General features: G+C 47.1%; 1 protein-coding gene across 1 annotated transcript in view; it reads left to right on the top strand.

Annotated features, from left to right (window-relative positions):
* The window catches only part of DNAH14 (dynein axonemal heavy chain 14), a 327,779-nt gene that overhangs the window by 229,520 nt on the left and 76,723 nt on the right, over positions 1–21,536 (top strand). Inside the window, exons 57-64 of the mRNA XM_043569070.1 lie at positions 288–479; positions 1,555–1,736; positions 2,251–2,359; positions 3,303–3,428; positions 6,043–6,137; positions 9,680–9,839; positions 17,247–17,378; positions 17,741–17,836. Coding sequence (XP_043425005.1) covers positions 288–479; positions 1,555–1,736; positions 2,251–2,359; positions 3,303–3,428; positions 6,043–6,137; positions 9,680–9,839; positions 17,247–17,378; positions 17,741–17,836 — 1,092 coding nt within the window. The remainder of the gene's footprint in view (positions 1–287; positions 480–1,554; positions 1,737–2,250; positions 2,360–3,302; positions 3,429–6,042; positions 6,138–9,679; positions 9,840–17,246; positions 17,379–17,740; positions 17,837–21,536) is intronic.

A 21,536-nucleotide genomic window follows, 5' to 3' on the forward strand; every position in this document is an offset into this window, starting at 1 on the left:
CCCCCCCCACCGCACCGCATCTGACCTAAGGTCCCTGTGGAGCAGAGCTTGAGCGCCACACCCCCCAGGGTCCGACTTGTACAAGGGGCGCTCCGGGCCCCCCCACCTCCGGCACCACCCGGCTGCTTCCCCCGCAAGAGCCCCCCGCCCGCTCTGGGAGGCCCTCGGTCTCCTCTCCGCCCGTTGGGTAGAGAACGGAAACGAGTTCCAAATGGAGCTTCCATCACGGTGTTTTTTCCAAAGCAGTGGCTTCCACGTTAACGACCTGTGTTTTTATCAATTTGCAGAGAATACATAAAAATCTTCACGTCTTTGTGACCGTGAGTCCCACAGGACCCAGCTTCCGCCGGCAGTGCCGACTGCGCCCTTCCGTGGTCACCGCCTGCACGGTGGACTGGTACGGGGAGTGGCCAGAGGATGCCCTCCTCGCTGTGGCCGATGCTTTCCTAAGAGAGAAGGTGGACTTAGGCAGCAGGGAGGTAAGCACGGCCTCCTTTAAAGACCTGACACGAGGGAAGTTCCAGGCTGTTAACGGCGTCTGGCAGAATTATGTCCGGAACGGCAGTGAATCCTAGGTGGACAAAAATGTGAAATACGTCAAGCGGTTGTCTTGACTCTGTCAGCTCCCGTGGCTTTTGCCCCCTGGTCCATCCGATGTCAAAGACGCCCAGACTCCTCCCTGCCTGGGTCTCCCCGCTACTGTGCCCCGAGGAGACCAGCAGGTGTCCTTGACCGGGAGAAGATGTGCCAGATGCCGTGGTGAGGGGGCCGCAGCCTTCTGTGTGTTCCCCGGAAACGCCTCTGGCTCGTGTGCAGCAAACCACATCCGCCCAGAGTTCGCGAGCCGCAGTAAGGAAGGCGCTTTACCCAACCTTTGATAACAAAGGAAGCTGTAAAAGCATACACCCCGAAGCTCGGTGCGGCACCCAGAAAAGGGCTTGCGGCCTTACTAGCCAAGCGTCCAAGGAGCGAAAGGCTGGGGGGAGAGTCTGTGCAGAGCCGGCTGGGGGGACGCTGGCCAGGGAACGGCTAGACCCCCGTGGGCCGGGGTGGGCGCCAGCTTGTGTCCCAGACAGAATTCTCCCTGAAACTTACCCCCGGGCGTTCTTTCTCCTCTGGTTTTCCCACCCAGCATATCAGTATATCCTTTGAGGCCTTAGGTTGTCACGGCTTTACTTCACTCAAGGAAGTGAAATTGAGTCTTGTGCATTTGATAACCCACTTTAGGAAAGGACGATAGGAGATGTTAATCAATCAGTCAGTCAGTCAGTCACCGTGAACCTTGGCCATGATGACGGCTCCGTAAACCCTGGGATGGCTGTAGCAGAAATGCGGGTCGGGCCCGGAGGAACGAGTCATTAGTCACTGGCCATATTGTTGCCTTGTCCACTCCTGACACCATCCAAACCCCTAAAACTTCTATTTTCTTGGTCCCCCTCACCCAGGCTCTTTATCAACTGCCCCGCACCCCAGAATGATACTCTTTCAAGTTACTCAGCATGTTCAATTTCCCCTTTCTTGATGCATAAATTCTTGAAAATTATTATTTTGCAGCACTTAAAGGAAAAACTCGCCTCGACGTGTGTCCAAATCCACAAAAGCATAAAAGACTTGAACACAAAATACTTTCAGAAAACCGGACGGCGTAATTACGTCACTCCCAACAGCTACTTGCGATTCATGGATACATTTGCTCACATTTTGAGGTCACGCCAGAAGGAAATGCAAGCAAAGAGGTAAGGCTTTGAGGCCAAATCAGAAACGCGTATCTTTTTTAAATTGGTGCTTTTAGGGGCGCCTGGGTGGCGCAGTCGGTTAAGCGTCCGACTTCAGCCAGGTCACAATCTCACGGTCCGTGAGTTCGAGCCCCGCGTCAGGCTCTGTGCTGACGGCTCAGAGCCTGGAGCCTGTTTCAGATTCTGTGTCTCCCTCTCTCTCTGACCCTCCCCCGTTCGTGCTCTGTCTGTTTCCCTCTCTCTCTCTCTCAAAAATAAATAAACGTTTAAAACAAATTTTTTTAATAAATAAATTGGTGCTTTTATTTGTAAAAGAAAAAAGAGACACAAATACAAAAGAATGAGCCGGAATCTACCTTCCCAAGGGGGAAAGACAAAAGCCCAAGAGGTAAGGCGTTCGGAGGCTGCCGCAGGGAGTCGGCACCTTCACGATGACGGCACGTGGGCACAGAAGGTCCTGCTTCGCTAACGTCTCATCGCGTCTCACACCTTCTGAACCCTCTCTTCCCCGCAGGAGTCGTTTGCACATGGGCCTGTCCAAGATCCTGGAAGCCAGCGCTCTGGTTACAGAAACACAGGAGGAGCTCTTGATTCTTGGCCCTCAGATCGAACAAAAAACAAAGGTGCGTCTGGTGTGAAACCTCTTTTGAATACTTCATAGTTGAGTACGACAGGCTGGGAAGCCGAGCCGTCGCACTTGGCAGAGACGGATCAGAGCCCCGCTGTGTTAGCACGTGGCTGCGTGGCCTCTTGGGCTCAACTTTCTTATCGTAAAATGAGCAAAACAATAACAATGATAGCAAAATAGTAACATCGTTGTGTTTTCTAATTAAGTGTGATAGCAGGCATATAACTAATTATAAAAGCTCACACAGGAAAATTCTGTCATTCTTAGTGAAATCGACCTAAACTATGCTGTAGTAACTTGCAACCTGCAGGGTGTTCTACAAATCATGCTTCTCACACTGCCTGGATGGCTCAGTCGGTTAAGCATCTGACTCTTTTTGTGTGTGCGTGAGAAAGAGAGAGACAGAGTGGAGGAGGGGCAGAAAGAATGGGAGACACAGAATCCGAAGCAGGTTCCAGGCTCCGAGCCGTCAGCACAGAGCCCGACACGGGGCTCGAACTCACGAAGCGCAAGATCGTGACCTGAGTCGACGTCGGACGCTTAACTGACGGGGCCCCCCAGGTGTCCCTAAGCATCGGACTCGTGATCTCAACTCAGGTCTCGATCTCAGGGTCATGAGTTCAAGGCCCATCATTGGGCTCCATGCTGGGTGTGAAGTCTACTTTAAAAAATAGAAAATAAATGGTAACAATAATAATAATAATAATAAATTAAAATACGAATCATACTTACCACTCTTGACGTGCATTGCAAGAGAATGATCTTGGCTATGTCATCCTCTCTGGTTTCGTCTGTTAACCAAATATATTTAGGCTGATTCTGATACATTTTATAGTAATTAAATGAGCTGTGGATTTTTCTTTAAACGAATTTCTCTTCAAAAAAGAGATGCCGTGTCTCTGAAAATTCATCTTCCAAAGAACTGTGTGTTTCATTAGGAAAAGGAAGCCCTGATGGAAAGACTGTGGAGAGATTCACAAGTAGTTGAGAAAGTTCAGGTGCTGGTTCAACAAGATGAAGAAATTATGGCAGAAGAAGTCAGAATTGTGGAAGAATGTGCTCAGGTAAGACTACAATACAATCCATGACAATCAGTTGGAGGTTTGCAAAATTATCCCCCAACCCCAAAATCTGAAGGTTGGGTTGGCTGCTGTTACATCTATCGTGCTCAAGTATGGATGCTTTTCATTCTTAGCCCCACAAGGATTTATTGTAGACGGAACTGGGAGCACAGAGACACAGGATCCCTGTCCCCCAGAAAGCTGCCTCCCCAGGCAGAGACAGAGACAGCCCCGCTCGCGGGGTCACCACGGCGGGAAGTCCCCTGAGCCACATCACAGACACACGTGGCCTGCGAGAAGGGCGCCTGCGGGGACCGAGCCGCCCCGGGCACCCCTTGTCACCAGTTACACGCAGAACCGGTCTTAACCCCGTTTCACTGGCCGAGCCCTCCTCACCCTCCGGTGGGAGCCCGGCAGGAATCCGCTCGGTGCAGCTGTCGGCCAGCTGCCCCCCTGGGCTGCTCGGGCGCACCCTCTCGGAGGGCATGAAGGGTGAGCCTCTCGCGTCTTCCACGGGCGGCGGTTTCTCCTCCATCAACTCCATCCGTCCAAAAGCTACGTGTAAGCCAGTCACCGCGATCTGTGTGCAGTGACTTATTTGTAAATGACACGCACGAACTCCTATCACTAGCAGACGTCGCAGCACGGTCAGCCCCCACGGGCAGGTTCGCGCGAGCAGAGTGGATGCGGACACACATCTCAGACGGTCCCCGAGGGGACTTACAGACGTGACGGCTGGCTCCGTGTCAGGCCCGATTCGATCAGCGTCGTGTTCACGTTAGGCCACGGCTGAGGAGAGGGGGGGAAGCTCATGGCCGGGACAAGCAGGGAGCGGCCGCCCCCTCTCTGCCCCCTCCTGCCTCCGGGTTCACGTCCCCAAGCCCCCGCTCCTCTCGGGAGCCTTCTAGGACCCTGTTCGTTTTGAGGGCTGGCTGGCTTCACACTCGATGGCGTAAGAGCAAATGCCCTTCCTTGCGTGCACACAAGCACACGTCCTAAATGGTGGGCCACCCCCTGCCAGCCCTCCCAGCGGTGGGCCTCTCCCCTCCCTCGGGTCGCCAGAGTCCCCCGTGGGCGACCCGCGGGCCCTGCTGGGCCTGATTTCAGTCTTTAGCTTCCGGCCGAAAGAAAATGGATACAGAAGAGTTCATGTTTTGTTCTGCGGTTCCTGTTTGTGCCCCCATCACGGGGTGTGGCTTCAGGGACAAGTCCAGGTTGTGCGGGGCCTGAAGCTCACACGGCTTTGGGGGCATATTTTTTAGAATCTAAAATTACTAGTTCACAATTAAACCTAAAAGTATTTATTCACATAAGTAAAACATCAAATGAAATACAAATTTTTAAAAGCTGACGGTTACTACAAACGTCCCAAAATCTAGAAAAATAACATGGTAATGTTTGTTGATTATCTGCCTTAGATGCCCGGTAACGCCTCCCCCCTGCATTTTCCCACTGCGGGCTGAACGTGTCCTCGTGTGAAAATCAGGGCTATCGTTCCCATGGGGTGGCCAGCGCAGTTCACAAAGGTGCGGTTTTCGTTTTTGCTGGTTTAAGGCGTTTTCCTTCAATTTCCTAATGTCACTGATAACACCATGAATATTTTTAACGTCACTCTCGATGGCTGTAGGCAAACTGGCATTTCAAGGTTTCTTGGGCGGTGAATAATTTTAGATGTCGAGTGAATGGAAAGCATTCATTACCAATTTTCCACCAGTGTCTTCAGTTGTTTTCTGATATTCGTGTTTTCACTCATGTCAGTATTTCTTGCACACTCAGCCAGAACCTTGAATTTTTCCAGTGTGATCACATGACACATTCTTCTTTATGAATTGGATTATTAAGCAGACAAGAGGCAGATCATTACCTCTGTCCTAAATGTATTTTTTCCTCTTACTAAATTATAGCTTTTGGTATGACCTGAAAATTGTCATCGCATTTCCTCCTCTCTCTCCGTAATCTGTATGGATTTTAACACTTAATCCCTTTCGTGTTATGGTCCACGAATTTTTGCCTTCAGTATTTATTTGTAAATAAAAATTTTAAATTATAAAATAAGGCACTTTTCACATATGTCTGTGTGAGGAACCTGTAATTTTTCACGGTTCATTGACATATCCCAAAACAATTTTTTAAATGCAGTCACTACTCCCCAAAACTTACAAATTCTGATGAATTCTTTTTGCGTAGCCTCCCTTCCAGAAAAGCGGGACACGAATGGCAGGTTTGGAATAGTGTGCCCTGCGTTATCTGGAGTCGTTGCGAAGGCGTGAACTTCCGCTTTGAGTAGGTGTCTGTGAGAACCTGACCCCCCACTTCCTGATCAACAGAAGGACTTTCCACAGAAAACCTGGGTTCTGGATGCAGATGTCGCCAGCCTCGTTTCTCTGCCACTACCCACTGAGCTCTGTCGTACGAATGTATCTTACAACAGGACCCCTGGCCCCAGCACCGCAGTGTCACACGACCAGGAAAGCTGGGGCGGGGACGGCAGAAGTATCTGGACGTCGTTCTGACTTGAGACGGCTTTTGCAATAACGGAATTATACAGAGAGGTGACCGTGCACGGTGTATCAACCCTGTGCGTTCACACGGCCTCGGGGGCTTCTGTCTATTGCAGAGAACCGCCAGAGAGATAAGGAGTGTGCTTCCAGCTCTGGACAAGGCCACCGTGGCCCTGAGCACCCTGGATAAAGCCGACATCACCGAGCTAAGGTAATGCACCTCGTGTGTTCTGAGTTGGAAAAGCTCAAACTAAAGCATAAACGCGTGGTAAAGTTATGAGTCTGTATTCAGACATTTTCAGATTGTGTCCCTTTTGCCCGTCTTGGCTACTTTAAGTTCTTCGCTCTGTGCGTCACCTGCCGCACCTTCTCCGTGTCTGGTGCCACCAGAGGCAGGCGCGTTGGCATTTTTTGGAGACTCAAGAAAGAAAACTGACTGCCAGGTAAACTGCGTGATGGGCTTCTGGCTGTGAACCAAACGCCAGTCTCAGAGACGTGAGATGTGCCCCCGGGACCGGCGCAGCACCGTGTGCCCAGGTGTGCCGGCGGAAGCCAGGGCGGTTCCGGAAACCCCTGACGCAGGGTGATGTGGGGTCCCACAGGTGGGGTGACAGCGGTTGTGGGGCCGTTGCCTGTGCCCACGGGCTGCAGGGACGCAGGGACACGCGCCTGGTGCTGCAGCCCCCCGGGACCCACCACCCTGTGCCCGAGCCCAGGCGCCTACTGCGCGGGAAGCCAGGAAGGACCAACGCGTGGGAACATAGCAGGAGAAATGAAATGCTCCGAGGTCTGGAACCTGACCTGTGTGTCTAGTTCGGATCTTTGGGTGAGACACTCCAGACTGAGGCTCCACAGCCCAGCAGGCAAGAGTTTGCCATCACCTCTCAGATGTGTTCCGTTTTCTGTTATTTATAGAAAAGTAGGACATGTATTGCAAAACTTTTTTTAATGTTTATTTACTTTTGAGAGAGAGAGAGAGAGAACGCACATGTGAGCAGGGGAGGGTCAGAGAGAGAGAGGGAGACACAGAATCTGAAGCAGGCTCCGGGCTCTGAGCCGTCGGCACAGAGCCCACACGGGGCTCGATCTCACAGACCTCGAGATCATGACCTGAGCCAAAGTTGGACGCTCAACCTCCTGAGCCCCCCAGGCGCCCCAGGAAAAGTAGTATTTCAATTAAAGATGCAGGAGTGAGCAAATCCACCATGATATTTACATTATTAACTCTGGGGACAAGAAGAGAAGACAACGAAGAAGCAGTCTTTAATCAGCGTGACTCTGTGGGGAGGAGAGTGTGCGCCACGGGCTGGGAGGCTGGTCCCATAGCGACAGTCGGACGCAGAGACAGACGACAGGAACAGAAGACGTTTTTGATCGTCGTCCTTTCTCGCCTCACTCACGGGAACGCGTCCTCATGCGGTCATCCCGCAGACGTTCTCAGTGTCCGACGAGGCGGCCGGGAAGCGGAGGACCTCGTGAGGTTTGTACGTGAACCGGACAGGTGTCTGCAGGAGGAATGTTCTAAGCAGGAGAGATGGAAAGCGCCAAAGTCCAAAAGCAGAAATGTGCTTCCTGGGTTTCAGGAGCTGCTGACGCCACGATGGCTGCGGCCTGTGAGCGCGAGGCGGTGGCCGGAGTCGGTATGGGACGGGAGCCACGCCCGGGCCTCCCCAGCGTCACCCTCCCTGTACCTCCCGACTTTGTCCCAGAAGTCCGTTCTCTTGGCTTTTCTCCGGCAGGTTCCCAGGAGAGCCCAGCTCGATTTCCAGTTGGCTCCTGAGCGCAGGGTGTGAAGGGGGCTGAGCCCACGGCTCCAGTGCCAGGCCTCCTGGGTTGGGACCCTGGCTTTGCCGCTTTCTACCTGTAGGGCCTCTCTGGGCCTCGGTTTCCCTCTTGTGCAGCGGGGATCACAGGTTGGATGAGTGGAAACTGTGAAGTGCTCAGAATGGAGTCTGGCTTGAGGCAGGTGCTAAGCCACTTCAATGCTGACAGGTGTCCTTGGACCCAGCGGCCCCCCCCCACCCACAGTAGCTCAAACAAACTCCCTCCCCCGGGATTCCTTCCTTGTGTCTTGCGGGGGACGGGGCGGGGGGGGGGGGCGGTGTTTGTCTGTCTAGGATTCTCCCTTGTGACGTTGCTAAGGCGCGTGTCTTCGACCCCAGTGCCAGATAACGGGGGAGCCTTGTGACACGATCATTGTTGCTGCTCTGAGGAAGTGCAGCAGAGGCGCCCAGCGGAGACCAGTCCAGTCCGTCCTCCTTCCTCACGGCCGTTCCCAGCATCTGAGTGCAGACAACGGCCCGGTGACGGCACGGTCCTTTGCCAGCTAGCAACGTCACCGCTAGGAGGGAGATAGGAGAAGGTGCAGATTGGAGCAGTAATGAGCCTCTAAAGCAGATTGTCAGTGTCAGTAGGTCTCACTTGGAATCGGGCATGTGTTTCCGGAAGGTGACATGTAGGCGGAACTGTAGTCAAGTCAATCTGTTTTCCCTTTAATTTACATTAAAATTTTAGAGATAATACATTTCATCTCAATTTGACTACATTCCTGTGATGTTTGCTTTAAAAAAAAGGCAGGGACTCCTGGGCTGAGTGACCGACTCTTGATTTCAGCTCAGGTCGTGATCTCGCGGTTCGTGAGTTCAATCCCTGCATCAGTCAACACAGAGCCTCCTCAGGATTCTCTCTCCCCTTCTCTTGGCCCCTTCCCTGCTCGTGCTCACTGGCTGTCTCTCTCTCTCTCTCAAAGTAAATAAATAAATAAACTTAAAAAAAAAAAAGAGCCAAACACAGGCAAAACTGAGGAAAAGCTTGTTTTTGGAGCTCCATTTCTCCTCTGTGGACCTTGTCTCTCTCTTGCTAGTTCCTCTGTTATGATCATTCTCCTTATTTCAAAAAAGCCATACTGAGAATCCCAGAAAAGCAATCTGATAAATTAGTTCTAAACACAGTGTTAATGACTTAATTAGTCAGTCCTGAAAAATATCTGCATTTTAAAAGGAGACTGTAAAAGAACAAAGGTGAATCTAAATGAATGAATCTCTAATGATGAAATTTAAGGCGGGGCGGCCTTTCCGGTGACCCCTGTAGACAGTGTTGCACTCGTAAATCTGGCTTCGTTGCCTGCCTTCTTTCGGGAAGTGTGTATGGCTTCGTGCAGGGGAGACCCATTACCACGGGGGGACCTGCCCTTTTGTTCCCGAGTCCCAAAGGCTGTCGCATAGCAACCACACCTGGTGGCTTTTCAGCGAAACTCGCTTCTTGTGACTGTTATCCTGACCCCTGGCTCTCCAGAGTGTCGCCTTCCAGCTACTCGGACTAGGACACAGCGAGAGGCGGCCTCCGGTGTTCGGCAATCACATTATTAACCACCTGAGAGACGCCCCCTCCCGCACGGTGTTGTTTCCGTGACTTTACGATAGGAGCCCGAGATCAGGATGAAGAGAAGTCAGATGACGCATTGGAGGGGAGGGGTGTGCTGGTCTCATCACGTCGTCACTAGCACATCGACGCTGGGACGGAACGGGAGGGCTCCGACTCTAAGGAACTGTGCCCTGAGTGCGTTCATAGTGACAAGAACTGCCCTCTCCCTCACTGTTCTGCATGTTCAGCTTTTATCATTTCGTCTTCCTAAAGCAAAGATGCCCACATTCAACAGGCCCCCCTGTTTAAAGGTCCCCGAGGGTGCAATCGCACGACCGTGCCTGTTCAGTATCTGTGCGTACTGACCTCGTGGTTTCCCGCCCGCTGCAGGGTGTACACGCGGCCTCCCTCCCTCGTGCTGATGGTCATGAACGCTGTGTGCATTCTTCTGCAGAAGAAACCCAACTGGGCCTCAGCGAAGTTGCTTCTTTCTCAAACCGGTTTCCTAAAAAAACTGATCAACCTGGACAGGGACAGCATCCCCGACAAGGTAAGAGAGTCGGTGCCTAATTAGTGCGTGATTAACGCACTCCACCCCTTGGTCCCCAGTGTGGAACTTGGACCCGTGCGCTCCAACTGGAAGGCGGTGGTGCAGCAGGCCCCACGCCCACACGCAGCGGGGTCGCCGGGAGCGTCCGGGGACAGCAGCCCGCCGCGCCGCCCACATTGGAAAACGCCTCCACCGAGAATCTCTGTAAGGAGCGGGGAGGCCACCGGTGGGAGAAGGTCTCTCTGGGTGGATCGCACCACACCAGGTAACGGCAAGGAGCGATTCAAGCGTCTGAGATTTTTTTTATTTGAGATACAGTTGGCATGTAACGTTGTATCGGTTTCAGGTGTGCAGCATTCGGTGTTTGTTCCCGGAATGATCACCACAGCACACCTGCTTATCATCTGTCCCCTCATAGCTACAAATATTTTTTCTTAGGATGATAGATGATAACTTGCCAGATCTACTCGGTAACAACCCTCAAATGTACAACACGGTATTGTTAACTATAGTCGTCGTGCCGTGCGTTACATCCCCAGGACTTATTTATCTCTCCCAACTGGCAGTTGGCACCTTTTCACCCCTTTCACCATCCCTCACCCCCACCTCTGGCGGCCACCAGTCCACTCTCTGTGTCTGTGAGTTCAGTGTTTTGTTTCAGATTCCACATCCAAGTGAGGTCGTCTTTCTCTGTCTTATTTCACTTAGTGTGATGCCCTCAAGGCCCATCTGTGTTGCCACACTGGGAGGATTTCCTTCTTTATTACGGCTGAATAATACTGCATTGTGTGTGTGTGTGTGTGTGTGTGTGTGTGTGTGTAGATCTATATCACATTATATATTGGTGTGTATGTATATATATCACATATGTGTGTATATATATATCACACTACGTGTATGTGTGTGTATACATATATCACATATGTGTGTATATATATCACATTATATGTATGTATATATATATCACACTATGTGTATATCACATATGTGTGTATATATATCACATATGTGTGTATACATGTATCACATTATATGTGTGTGTATATATATCACATTATATGTGTGATATATATATATCACATATACGTGTCTGTGTGTATATATATCACATTATATATGTATGTGTATATATATATCATTATATATGTGTGTTATGTATATATATGTCACATAATATATGTATGTGTATATATATATATATTGAATTATATGTGTGTATATATCGTATTATGTGTGTGTGTATATATATATCTCACATTATATATGTGCATGTGTTATATGTATATCACATTATTAGTGTGTGTGTATATATATTGCATTATATGTGTGTTTTATATATATATCACGTTATATATGTGTGTGTATATATATGTGTCACATTATGTATGTGTGTGTAGATATATCTCACAATATATATTTGTGTGTATGTATATATATATATCACATTATATGTGTGTATGTTATATATATCACATATGTGTATATATATCACATTATATATATGTGTGCATATATATTATATCACATTAATTACATGTACGTGTGTATAGATATATATTATGTTATATATGTGTGCGTATGTATATATATATATCATGTTAGATACATTGTGTTATATATTAGATACATTGTGTTATATATATATATACATTATATGTGTATGTATATATATATCACATTATATGTATATGTATATATATCACATTATATATGTGTGTATATATATTACATTAATTATGTGTATGTGTGTATATATATTACATTATATATGTGTGTATGTATATATATGTATATCACATTATATGTTGTGTTATATATATATCACGTGTGTGTGTATATATGTATCACATTATATGTGTGTGTGTATATATATAACATTATAAGTGTGTGTGTATGTATATCACATTATATATGAGTGTGTGTATACATATCACATTGTATATATGTGTATGTATATATATATCACATCATATATGTGTGTGTATATATATATCACATTATATAGGTGTGTGTGTATATACACATCACATTGTATATGTGTGTGTATATATATATCACATTGTATATGTGTGTGTGTATTTTTTCTTTATGTGTTCGTCCTTCAATGGACACTTAGTTGGCTCCCATGTCTTAGTTGTTGTAAACAGTGCTTCAGTGAACATAGGAATGCATGTACCTTTGCAAGTTCGTGTTTTTGTTTCTTTTAGGTAAATGCCCAGACGTAGAACTGCTGGATCATATGGTAGTTCTGTTTTCAATGTCATTGAGGAGCCTCCGTACTTTCTTCCATGATGGCTGCCCCAATTTACATTCCCACCACCAGTGCACAAACGTTCTCTTTTCTCTACATCCCGCCAACACCTGTTGTGTCTTGTCTTTTTGCTACTAGCCATTCTGAAAGGTGTGGGGTGGTATCTCATTGTGGTTCTGATTTGCGTTCCCCTGATGAGGAGGGATGTTGAGCCTGTTTTCATGTGTCTGTTGGCCATCTATGTGTCTTCTTTTAGAAAAATGTCCATTCAGATCCTCTGCCCATTTTTTAATCAGATTGGGTTTGGGGTTTTATTTATTTCTGGTTTTTGTTTTTGTTTGTTTTTGGTGCATTTTGATTTTGTTTTTGTTTTTTGCTATTGAGTTGTATGAGTTTTTTAGATATGTTGGATATTAACCCTTTATCAACATATGTGGTTTGCAAATATTTTCTCCCTCTGCGTAGGTTGCTTTATCATTTTGCTGATGGTTCTCTTTATTGTGCAGAAGCTTTTTAGTTTGATGTAGTCATATTTATTTATTTTTGCTTTTGTTACCTCTGTTTTTGGTGTCAAATCCAAAGTCATTGCCAAAATTGATGTCAAGGAGCTCACCACCTGTGTTTTCTTCCAGGAGTGTTATGGCTTCAGGTCTGCCTCCAAGTCTTTAATCCATTTTGAGTTATTTCTGGGTGTGATGTGAGATAGGGGTCCAACTTCCTTCTTTCACATGTGGCTGTGCAGTTTTCCCGACATCATTTACTGTACAGATTGTCCTTTCCCCGTCATATATTCTTGGTTCCTTTGACATAAATGAATCAACTGTATATATGCATGGGCTCATTTCTAGGCCCTCTGCTCTGTTCCATCGACCTGTGTGTCTCTTTTATGCCAGTACCACGCTGTTCTGATCACTGTAGCTCTGCAACACAGTTCAAAATCAGGAAGTGTGATGCCTCTAGCCTTGTTCTCCTTTTTCAAGACTTTTGGGCTATTTGGGATTTTTTGTGGTTCCATATACATTTTAGGATTATTTGTCCTATTTTTGTGAAAAATGCTATTGGAATTTTGATAGAGATTGCATTCGATCTGTAGATTGCTTTGGGTATTACAGACATTTTAACAATATTCTTTCAATTGGTGAGTATAAAGTATCTTTTGACTTACCGTGTCTTCCTCAGTTTCCTTCATCCGTGCCTTATAGTTTTCAGGGTACTGGAAGGTCTGTCACCTCCTTGGTTAAATTTATTTCTAAGTATTTTATTCTTTTTTTTTAATGTTTATTTTTGAGAAAGAAAGCGTGTGAGCAAGCATGAGTGGGGGAGGGGCAGAGAGAGAGGGAGACAGAGAATCTGAAGCAGGCTCCAGGCTCTTGAGTTGTCAGCACCAAGCCTTATGTGGGGCTTGACCCCCAAACCATGAGATTATGACCTGAGCCAAAGTTGGATACTCAACCGACCGAGCCACCCAGGTGCCCCAAGATATTTTCTTTTCGATGCAACCACAAATGGGATTGTTTTCATAATCTCTCTTTCTGATGGTCCATTGTTGACATAGAGAAATGCAGTTGAATCTTGTATATTGATTTTGTATCTTGCAACTGTAATGAATTTGTTTCTTCTAACAGTTTTTGGATGGAGTCTTTAGGGCCTTCCACATGTAATATCACGTCCTCTGTAATGGTGACAGTTTTATTTATTCTTTTCCGATTTGGATGACTTTCATCTCTTTCTTGCCCAGTTGCTCTGGCTAGGACTCCCAATACTGTGGGAGGAAACATCCTTCTCCTGTTCCTGATCTTAGAAGAAAAGCTTTCAGCTTCTCACTACTAAGTATGATGTTAACTGGGGACTTGTAATGTACAGTCTTTATTATGCTGAGGCGTATTCTGGCTATACCCAGTTTGTTGAGAGTTTTTTCATGAATGGATATTGAAGTTAGTCAAATGCTTCTTCTGCATCTATTGAGATGATAGTATGATTTTTATGCTTCGTTTTCTTACTGCGGTGTATCGCATTGATTGATGTTGGACCATCCTTGCCCTTGGGAATAAATCCCACTCGATCATGGTTTATGGTACTTTTAGTGTAATAGTGAATTCAGTTTCCTAATATTTTGTTGAGGATTTTTGCATCATTGTTCATCAGGGATATTGGTCTTTAATTTTCCTTTTTTGCAGCATCCTTGTCTGGTTTTAGTATCAGGGTAATACTGGCCTCATAGAGTGAGTTTGGATGTGTTTCTTCTCTTGCTGCTTTTTGGAAGCCTTTGAGAAGGATTGATATTAATTCTTTTTAATGTTTGGTAGAATTCACCACTGAAGCCAACTGGTCTTGGACTTGTTTGTTGGGAGCTTTTTCACCACTCATGCAGTCTCCTTACCAATAATTATTCTGTCCAGATTTTCTATTTCTTCATGATTCAGTTTTGGTAAGCTGTATGATTTTAGGAATTTATCCATTTCTTTTAAATTGTCCTATTTGTTGGTGTGTAACTGTTCGTAGCAGTCTCTTGTGACCCATTTGTACTTCTGTGGTATCAGTTGTGATATCTCTTTTGTTTCTCCCTTTATTCTTTGGGCACTCTCTCTTTTTCTCTTGGTGAGTTAGCTATAGGTTTTTCAATTTTGTTTGTTTTTCCGAAAAAACCAACTCTTAGATTCACTGATCTTCGCCGTTGCTTTTTCAGTCTCTATGTCGTTTATTTCTGCTCCCGTTCCTGTTGTTTCTTCCTTCTACTAACTTTGGACCCACTTCTTCTTCTGCTAGTTTTTGGGGGTATGTTGAATTACAAGACTGACCCTCAGGTCGAAGCAAATAGGCCTCTTTCACTGAAAGGCTGGAAACTTTTCAGTCGCCCTCCTGGGTGCTGGGCCCTGGGGTGGGTGAGTCTGCACCAGCCCTTTCAGGACTGTTTCTCAGCTCACTGTGGCCTTGTGGGTCTCATGAATAGAAGCCCTATGGATTTGCAAACCTAGGTGTTTCCAGTATCTTCTCTCAGGTGCAGGTCTAAAAAGTTGAGGTGCAGGGGTGCCCAGGTAGCTCAGTCGGGTTAGGTGTTGCAGCTCAGTTCAGGTCATTGTCCCCCAGTTCATGGGTTCGAGCCCTGCCTTGGGCTGCATGCTGACAGCTCAGAACCTGGAACCTGCTTCGGATTCTGTGTGTCTCTCTCTCTGCCCCTCCCCGACTTGTGTGTTCTTGCTCTCTGTCTCTCAAAAATAAATAAACATTTAAAAAAATTTTTTTAATTTAAAAAGTTGAGGTGCCAGATGTGGGGTTCGAGCCCTCTCCTCTTCAGAGAGAAGCTTGGGCTGCTGAGTCCCCTCCCGATTGTGGGTTACTGTGCCAAGAGTGGAGGTTACGGCAAGACTGCGTCTTAGCTCCTCCTGCCCATTTCGAGGGTGTCTCAGAACATCCACCCGATGTCTATGGGTCATTCAGGTCGTGTCTGGGTTTCTTTTGGAGATGACTGTTCTGTGTGTAGTTCCCGGTGTGTCCGTGGGAGGGGACGAGTGTGGGATCCTCCTACATCGCCATCTTGAACTAGATCCCTGAGATTTATTTTTATTTGCTCAACAAATATTCATAGAACAGCATGTGCCAGAAACTCTTATTAACACTTAAAAAATATTAGTTCATGCTTGAGGAGATGGGGGATAGACTGGGGCATAGAACAAATTGAAGAAAATAAGGTAGCCTGGATGCCTAGTGAAGGGCTTTGCTGGAGTAGATTGAATTCAGAAGAATATAGATTTCCCGTAGGATTCCAGGAGCATGAGAACAGGGCCAAGGCCTGCAAGCATCGGGCTCAGGGCCCCGGGCAGGTGGGAGGCCGTGCTGGGCGGGCGAGTCTTGGACGAGCAGCTTGGTGGAGTAGCTTCCTTCCAGGGGACATAAGAGGCATTATGCTAGGTCACAGGAGCAACCCGTTCCTTTATACGTAATAGGGAAGCCAGACATCCAAGGGCTCATTGCACAGTTAATTAATTACTTAGAATGATGATCTGGCTATTGGGATGTAGGGCCCTGTATGAACAAGGTGAATTGTTTAGCAAAGTGTTAATGTTCATGTCCATATTATTCATGAATTAACGTAACAGCTGCTCACTCTCTGAAGCGTTCTTACCAGAAGGATTCCCTGTGGCTTCAACAGATCTTTCAAGCTAAAATAATAGCTCATCTAAAGAGGTTGTTAAAAGCATGACAGTATTCAAAGCAATAATGAGAACGCCAATAGTAATCCGATAACGGGCCACCTGCCGTCTAAATTATTTAGCAAAATGGTTCTGTCCTACAAGAGGGGAAATGCCTGGTTGGAAAGGAAGACAAAAGGACTGTCGGTCTGAGAAAGATTTTATTCCGGTTCTGGCTCCCCAAAGTAGATGAGAAATAGTATGTGCCCACCTCGGAACAAGGAGTACCATGGAGCTGAGGTGGCCCTCTGGGCACGTGACACGGATGAGCAAGAGAGTGTCCTCCGTGGGCCTCCGTGTCCCCCGGCCGCACCGCCACCCCTGACTAGACAGACCTTTAAATAGGCACCGTGCCCGGCGGATGTGCCTCCCGGGCGGCAGAAGCTGCGGGCGGGGTCCTGCTCCCCGACGCCTCAGGTGCACAAGGAGGCTTCAGACCTTGCAAGCTGGAGGAAGCTAACCTGGTGTACTTTTGTTTTAAAACGGAGTTCCCGGGACAGCCGGGGGGGCTCAGTTGAGTGTCCGACTCTCGATTTCGGCTCAGGTCATGATCTCATGGTTCCTGGGATCGAGCCCTGTGTTGGGCTCTGCACTGACAGCTCAGGGCCTGCTTGAGACTCTCTCTCTCCCTCTCCCTGCCCCTCCCCCCCTCCCTCTCTCCTTCTCTTTGTCTCTTTCTTAAAATAAGTAAATGAACTTAAAAAAAATAAAACAAAGTTCCTTTTTAAACAGTACAGCAAAGCCACTGTGGCAACAGTAGCAATAATCAGATGTTTACAGCAGCGACTTCCCCCTCCTCTGCTGCAGGGCCGTTGCACCCGCGGCTACGCGTCCTTAAATCTGCCACCGAAGACTAGTCGAGTATTTCTCATACGAAATGAAATTTCGCTTTCATGTGAACGGGGGGAAGAAAGCCTCAGCTCAGCACGTCTTTTTCTTGTAATACATGAATTGTGTTTTCTCTAGGTTTTCATGAAGCTGAAAAAAATTTTGCTCTTCCCTGATTTCAACCCAAACAAGATTGCCCTCGTTTCTATAGCCTGTGGCTCTATGTGCCAGTGGGTCCTGGCTTTGAATGACTATCATGAGGTGCAGAAGGTACGCTCTTTCCCCGGAAATATCGAGAACAGCCCGGAAGGGACGCTTCCTCGTCCCGGAAGTAGCTCGTGCTTAACAGTGCTCACGGAATACCTCACGAGAACCACTTTCCTCAAAGACCCTATGCTGACGCCTGCAGATAGCAAGTGCATCCATCGGGTTGTTTTACTTATGGCAGCTGTGCTGTTTTAGTTGTTCTAGTGTGTGTTACCACACTGAGTTACTTTACACCCCTTTTGTGCACATCATTCCGGGAGAGGTTGTTATAAGAATCGACACAAATGCCTGCCAATCAAAAGCGACATTTTTAACGGCGAACTTGACCTTTTTGACCACTTAGGTGTTGTGACCTTCTTTTTCAGCTCGTGGGCCCCAAGCAGATCCAAGTGGCAGAAGCTCAACGTGTCCTAAAAATCGCACGACAGAGGCTGGCCGAAAAACAAAGAGGTTTGCAGCGGGTAAGGCGTTATTTGCTTGTTAAACTTACGGCCGCTTTGTGAGACGACTCGCCAAGAAGAGTCATTGTCCCAGGAGAGTTTACCAGTTCAGGAGAAAACGAGGATAACAAGGGTGGTGAAGAGATTAATCGTGGTTAAGTAAATAACAGAGACACTATATGTAAGGCGCCATCACATAATAAGACGCTCAGTAATGCTAATTATTACTGTGTCCATAATATATTGACCTGTTTCACCGAATTTCTCCCAGGAGAGCTTTGTGACTTCAGTTTACCGAAGACTCGCCCAGTATCAACCTGTGTTCTTAAAAACTGTCCTTAACCTGTTTATGTCAATTACTCTGTTGCTTTGTAAAGACATGGTTGTTTCTTTTTTTTTTTTTATGTTTATTTATTGTTGACAGAGAGAGACAGAGTGTGAGCAAGGGAAGGGGCAGAGAGAGAGGGAGACACAGAATCTGAAGCAGGCTCCAGATTCTCAGCAGGCTCTGAGCTGTCAGCCCAGAGCCCCACGTGGGGCTCAAACTCACGAACCGTGAGATCATGACCTGAGCCAAAGTCGGAGGCTTCACTGACTGAGCCACCCAGGGGTCCCAAGACATGGTTCTTTCTTTTTTTTTTTTTTTTTTTAATTTTTTTTAACGTTTATTTATTTTTGAGAGAGAGAGAGACAGAGCATGAATGGGGGAGGGTCAGAGAGAGGAAGACACAGAATCCGAAACAGGCTCCAGGCTCCAAGCTGTCAGCACAGAGCCCGACGCAGGGCTCGAACTCACGGACCGCGAGATCATGACCTGAGCCGAAGTCGGCCGCTCAACCGACTGAGCCACCCAGGCGCCCCAAGACATGGTTATTTCTTAAATGTCTTGGTTTTAAGCTAAAGTTGGGGTGTCATTATGAGAGCCAGGACTGAGGTCACCAGCCCTCGGACACACATCCTGAAAGTGGGTGAGGTGGCACCCTGCGGATGGCCACATAGCAGGGAATGTCTCCCAAACCCCTACATTTCAATGTGGTTATCTACACTTTAAAATCTGGGAATTTATTTAATGGGGCACCCGGGTGGTTCAGTCAGTTAAGCGTCCAACTTCAGCTTAGGTCATGATCTCACGTTTCGTGAGTTCGAGCCCCGCATCAGGCTCTGTGCTGACAGCTCGGACAGAGCCTGGAGCCTGCTTCCGATTCTGTGTCTCCCTCTCTCTGCCCCTCCCCTGCTGGCACTCTGTGTCTCTGTCTCTCTCTCTTTCTCTCTCTCAAAAATAAACATAAATTTTTTTTTAATTTAAATCTGGGTATTTATTTAAAATTTGAATTTCTGTCTTCTCCTGATTAATTCAGAAGATCAGGCAGCCCTGGGCCGGCATGCTCACCAGGCAATAATGAGCCCCCAAGTCACGTCAGGCATTTCTGTCACCTGCCTGGCCCCCTGGGCATTTCTTGTAAACCCAAATATATATATAAAGTGTTGGACATTTTTGAAGGAAATTATTAATTTTTTTTCTTTATGTGGATAGGTCGTTTTTTTGCTAATATTTTGTCGCAGGTTATGATCTACCTGTATAGTAATATTTAGATACGTGTGGATAATAGCTGACATCCATTGTGTGTGTGCAATATGTTGCAAATACCATGCTGCTGCTTTATACAGACTTGTCATTTAATCCTCAGGTCAGCTTTCAGAAGGTTTATAAGGGCGATGTTTATAAGGGAGAAAACTAAATCGAAAGATTCAACATTTGTCCAGCATCTTTTTTTTTTAATGTTTTTATTTTTGAGAGAGAGAGAAGCGTGAACAGGGGAGAGGCAGAGACAGAGGGGGACAGAGGATCTGAAGCAGGCTCCACACTGACAGCAGAGATCCCGACGTGGGGCTCGAACTCATGAGCCATGAGATCATGACCTGAGCTGAAGTCAGACACTCAGCTGACTCATGCCCCCAGGCGCCCTATTTGTCCAACATCTTGAGCCTCTAAGTGGTGCCCACGCTCTAACCCAGGCCGTCTCGCTCAAGCCCACACACTGACCTCTGACCCTACAAAACTCTCCTATGCAGGAGTGATGTGGGAGGCATCCGGCAGCCATTGTGGCTCAGGCACCAACCAGGGAGCACCAGCTCTTGTCACAGAGCAGCTTCAGGTCCAGAGGCCACCAGAGAGGACTGATGGGGGGTCGAGGGCCAGGGTGGGCAGGGGTAGGGCCGACAGTGGGCTCTCCAGGGCATGAGGCAGGCCCGTTCAGCAACCACCACAGATGTATCTCGACGTTTTAACAACCGGTGTGCCTACCTCAGCCTAGTTCTGTCCCACACACAAGTTAATGATCCAGGAAAGGAAAAAGTCTGCTTCGGAACTTAAAGGAAAACAATTAGACGCCATACAACCCGGTAAGCAGGCAGTTCGAGAACAGATGCAGTCGAGTCTCGGACAGCACCGGTCCGTCTACACGGATTTTTCCCCATAAATACCAGGACAGGCCTGTAAATGTATTTTTCTCTTCCTTATGGTTTTCCTAACGGCATTTTCTTTTTTCTACCTTGCCGTATTGTAAGAATATAGTCTGTAATACATGTGACGTGCCGCGTGTGTGTTAATTGACTGTTACCAGTGAGGCTTCTGTTCAACAGCAAGCTATTAGAAGAGAAGTTTTAGGGAGTCAAAAGTATTACGTGGATTTTCAGTTGCATGGGGGGTCGGCACCCTAACCCCTGTGTTCAAGGCTCAGCTATAATTTTTAATTTAGTGTAAATGTCCATTTGGGCTTTTTTTTCCAATAATTATTAGAAACACTATGTAAATAAATCTTAAAATGATGATGTGCCTGGTTTTCCAGGACATTCTTAGTCACTAAAAGTCAATTAAAGAAAACTTGAGGGATGCCTGGGTGGCTCAGTCGGTTGAGCATCCAACCCTTGATTTCGGTTCAGGTCATGACCTTATGGGTCATGAGTTTGGGCACCGTGTTGGGCTCCGTGCTGACAGTGCGGATGGCCTGCTTGGGATTCTCTCTCCCCCACTCTCTCTTTGCCCGTGTCCTGCTTGTGCTCTCTCACTCTCTCAAAATAAATAAATAAGCATTAAAAAAAAAAAACAACTTGAAAGACTGAACAAGCAAAAATCAGAGATTTAAAGGGTCTGAGACAGAAGATGAGGAAAGAGAGGGATGAACAGAACAGTAAACCGATGAGACCCACAGACAGTGCAGGACACTCCACGCAGCAGCAGAACCCACGTTCTTCTCAAGTGCACATGGACGTTCTCCAGGGCAGACCCGATGTGAGGCCACAAAATGAGTCTTCATGGGTTTTAAAAGATCAATATTGTACCACGTATCTTCTCGGACCGCATGGAACGAAGTTGAAGCCAACAACAGAAGAAAACTGGGAAATTCACAAATATGTGAAGATTTGTAATCTGTAAACAATAAACTCTTAATCCCTGGGCCAAAGAAGAAATCATAAGGCAAATTAGAAAATACTTAAAGACGGGGCACCTAGAGGGCTCAGTCAGTTGGGCATCCGACTTCGGCTCAAGTCATGATCTCGCTGTTCCCGAGTTTGAGCCCCACGTTGGGCTCTGTGCTGACGGCTCAGAGCCTGGAGCCGGAGCCTGCTTGGTATTCTGTGTTTCCCTCACTTTCTGCCCCTCCCCCATTCATGTTCTGTCTCTATCTCAAAAATAAACATTAAAAAAAAATTTTAATAA

Source organism: Prionailurus bengalensis, chromosome E4 (genome assembly GCF_016509475.1).
Source record: "Prionailurus bengalensis isolate Pbe53 chromosome E4, Fcat_Pben_1.1_paternal_pri, whole genome shotgun sequence".
NCBI classification, from domain to species: Eukaryota; Metazoa; Chordata; class Mammalia; order Carnivora; family Felidae; genus Prionailurus; species Prionailurus bengalensis.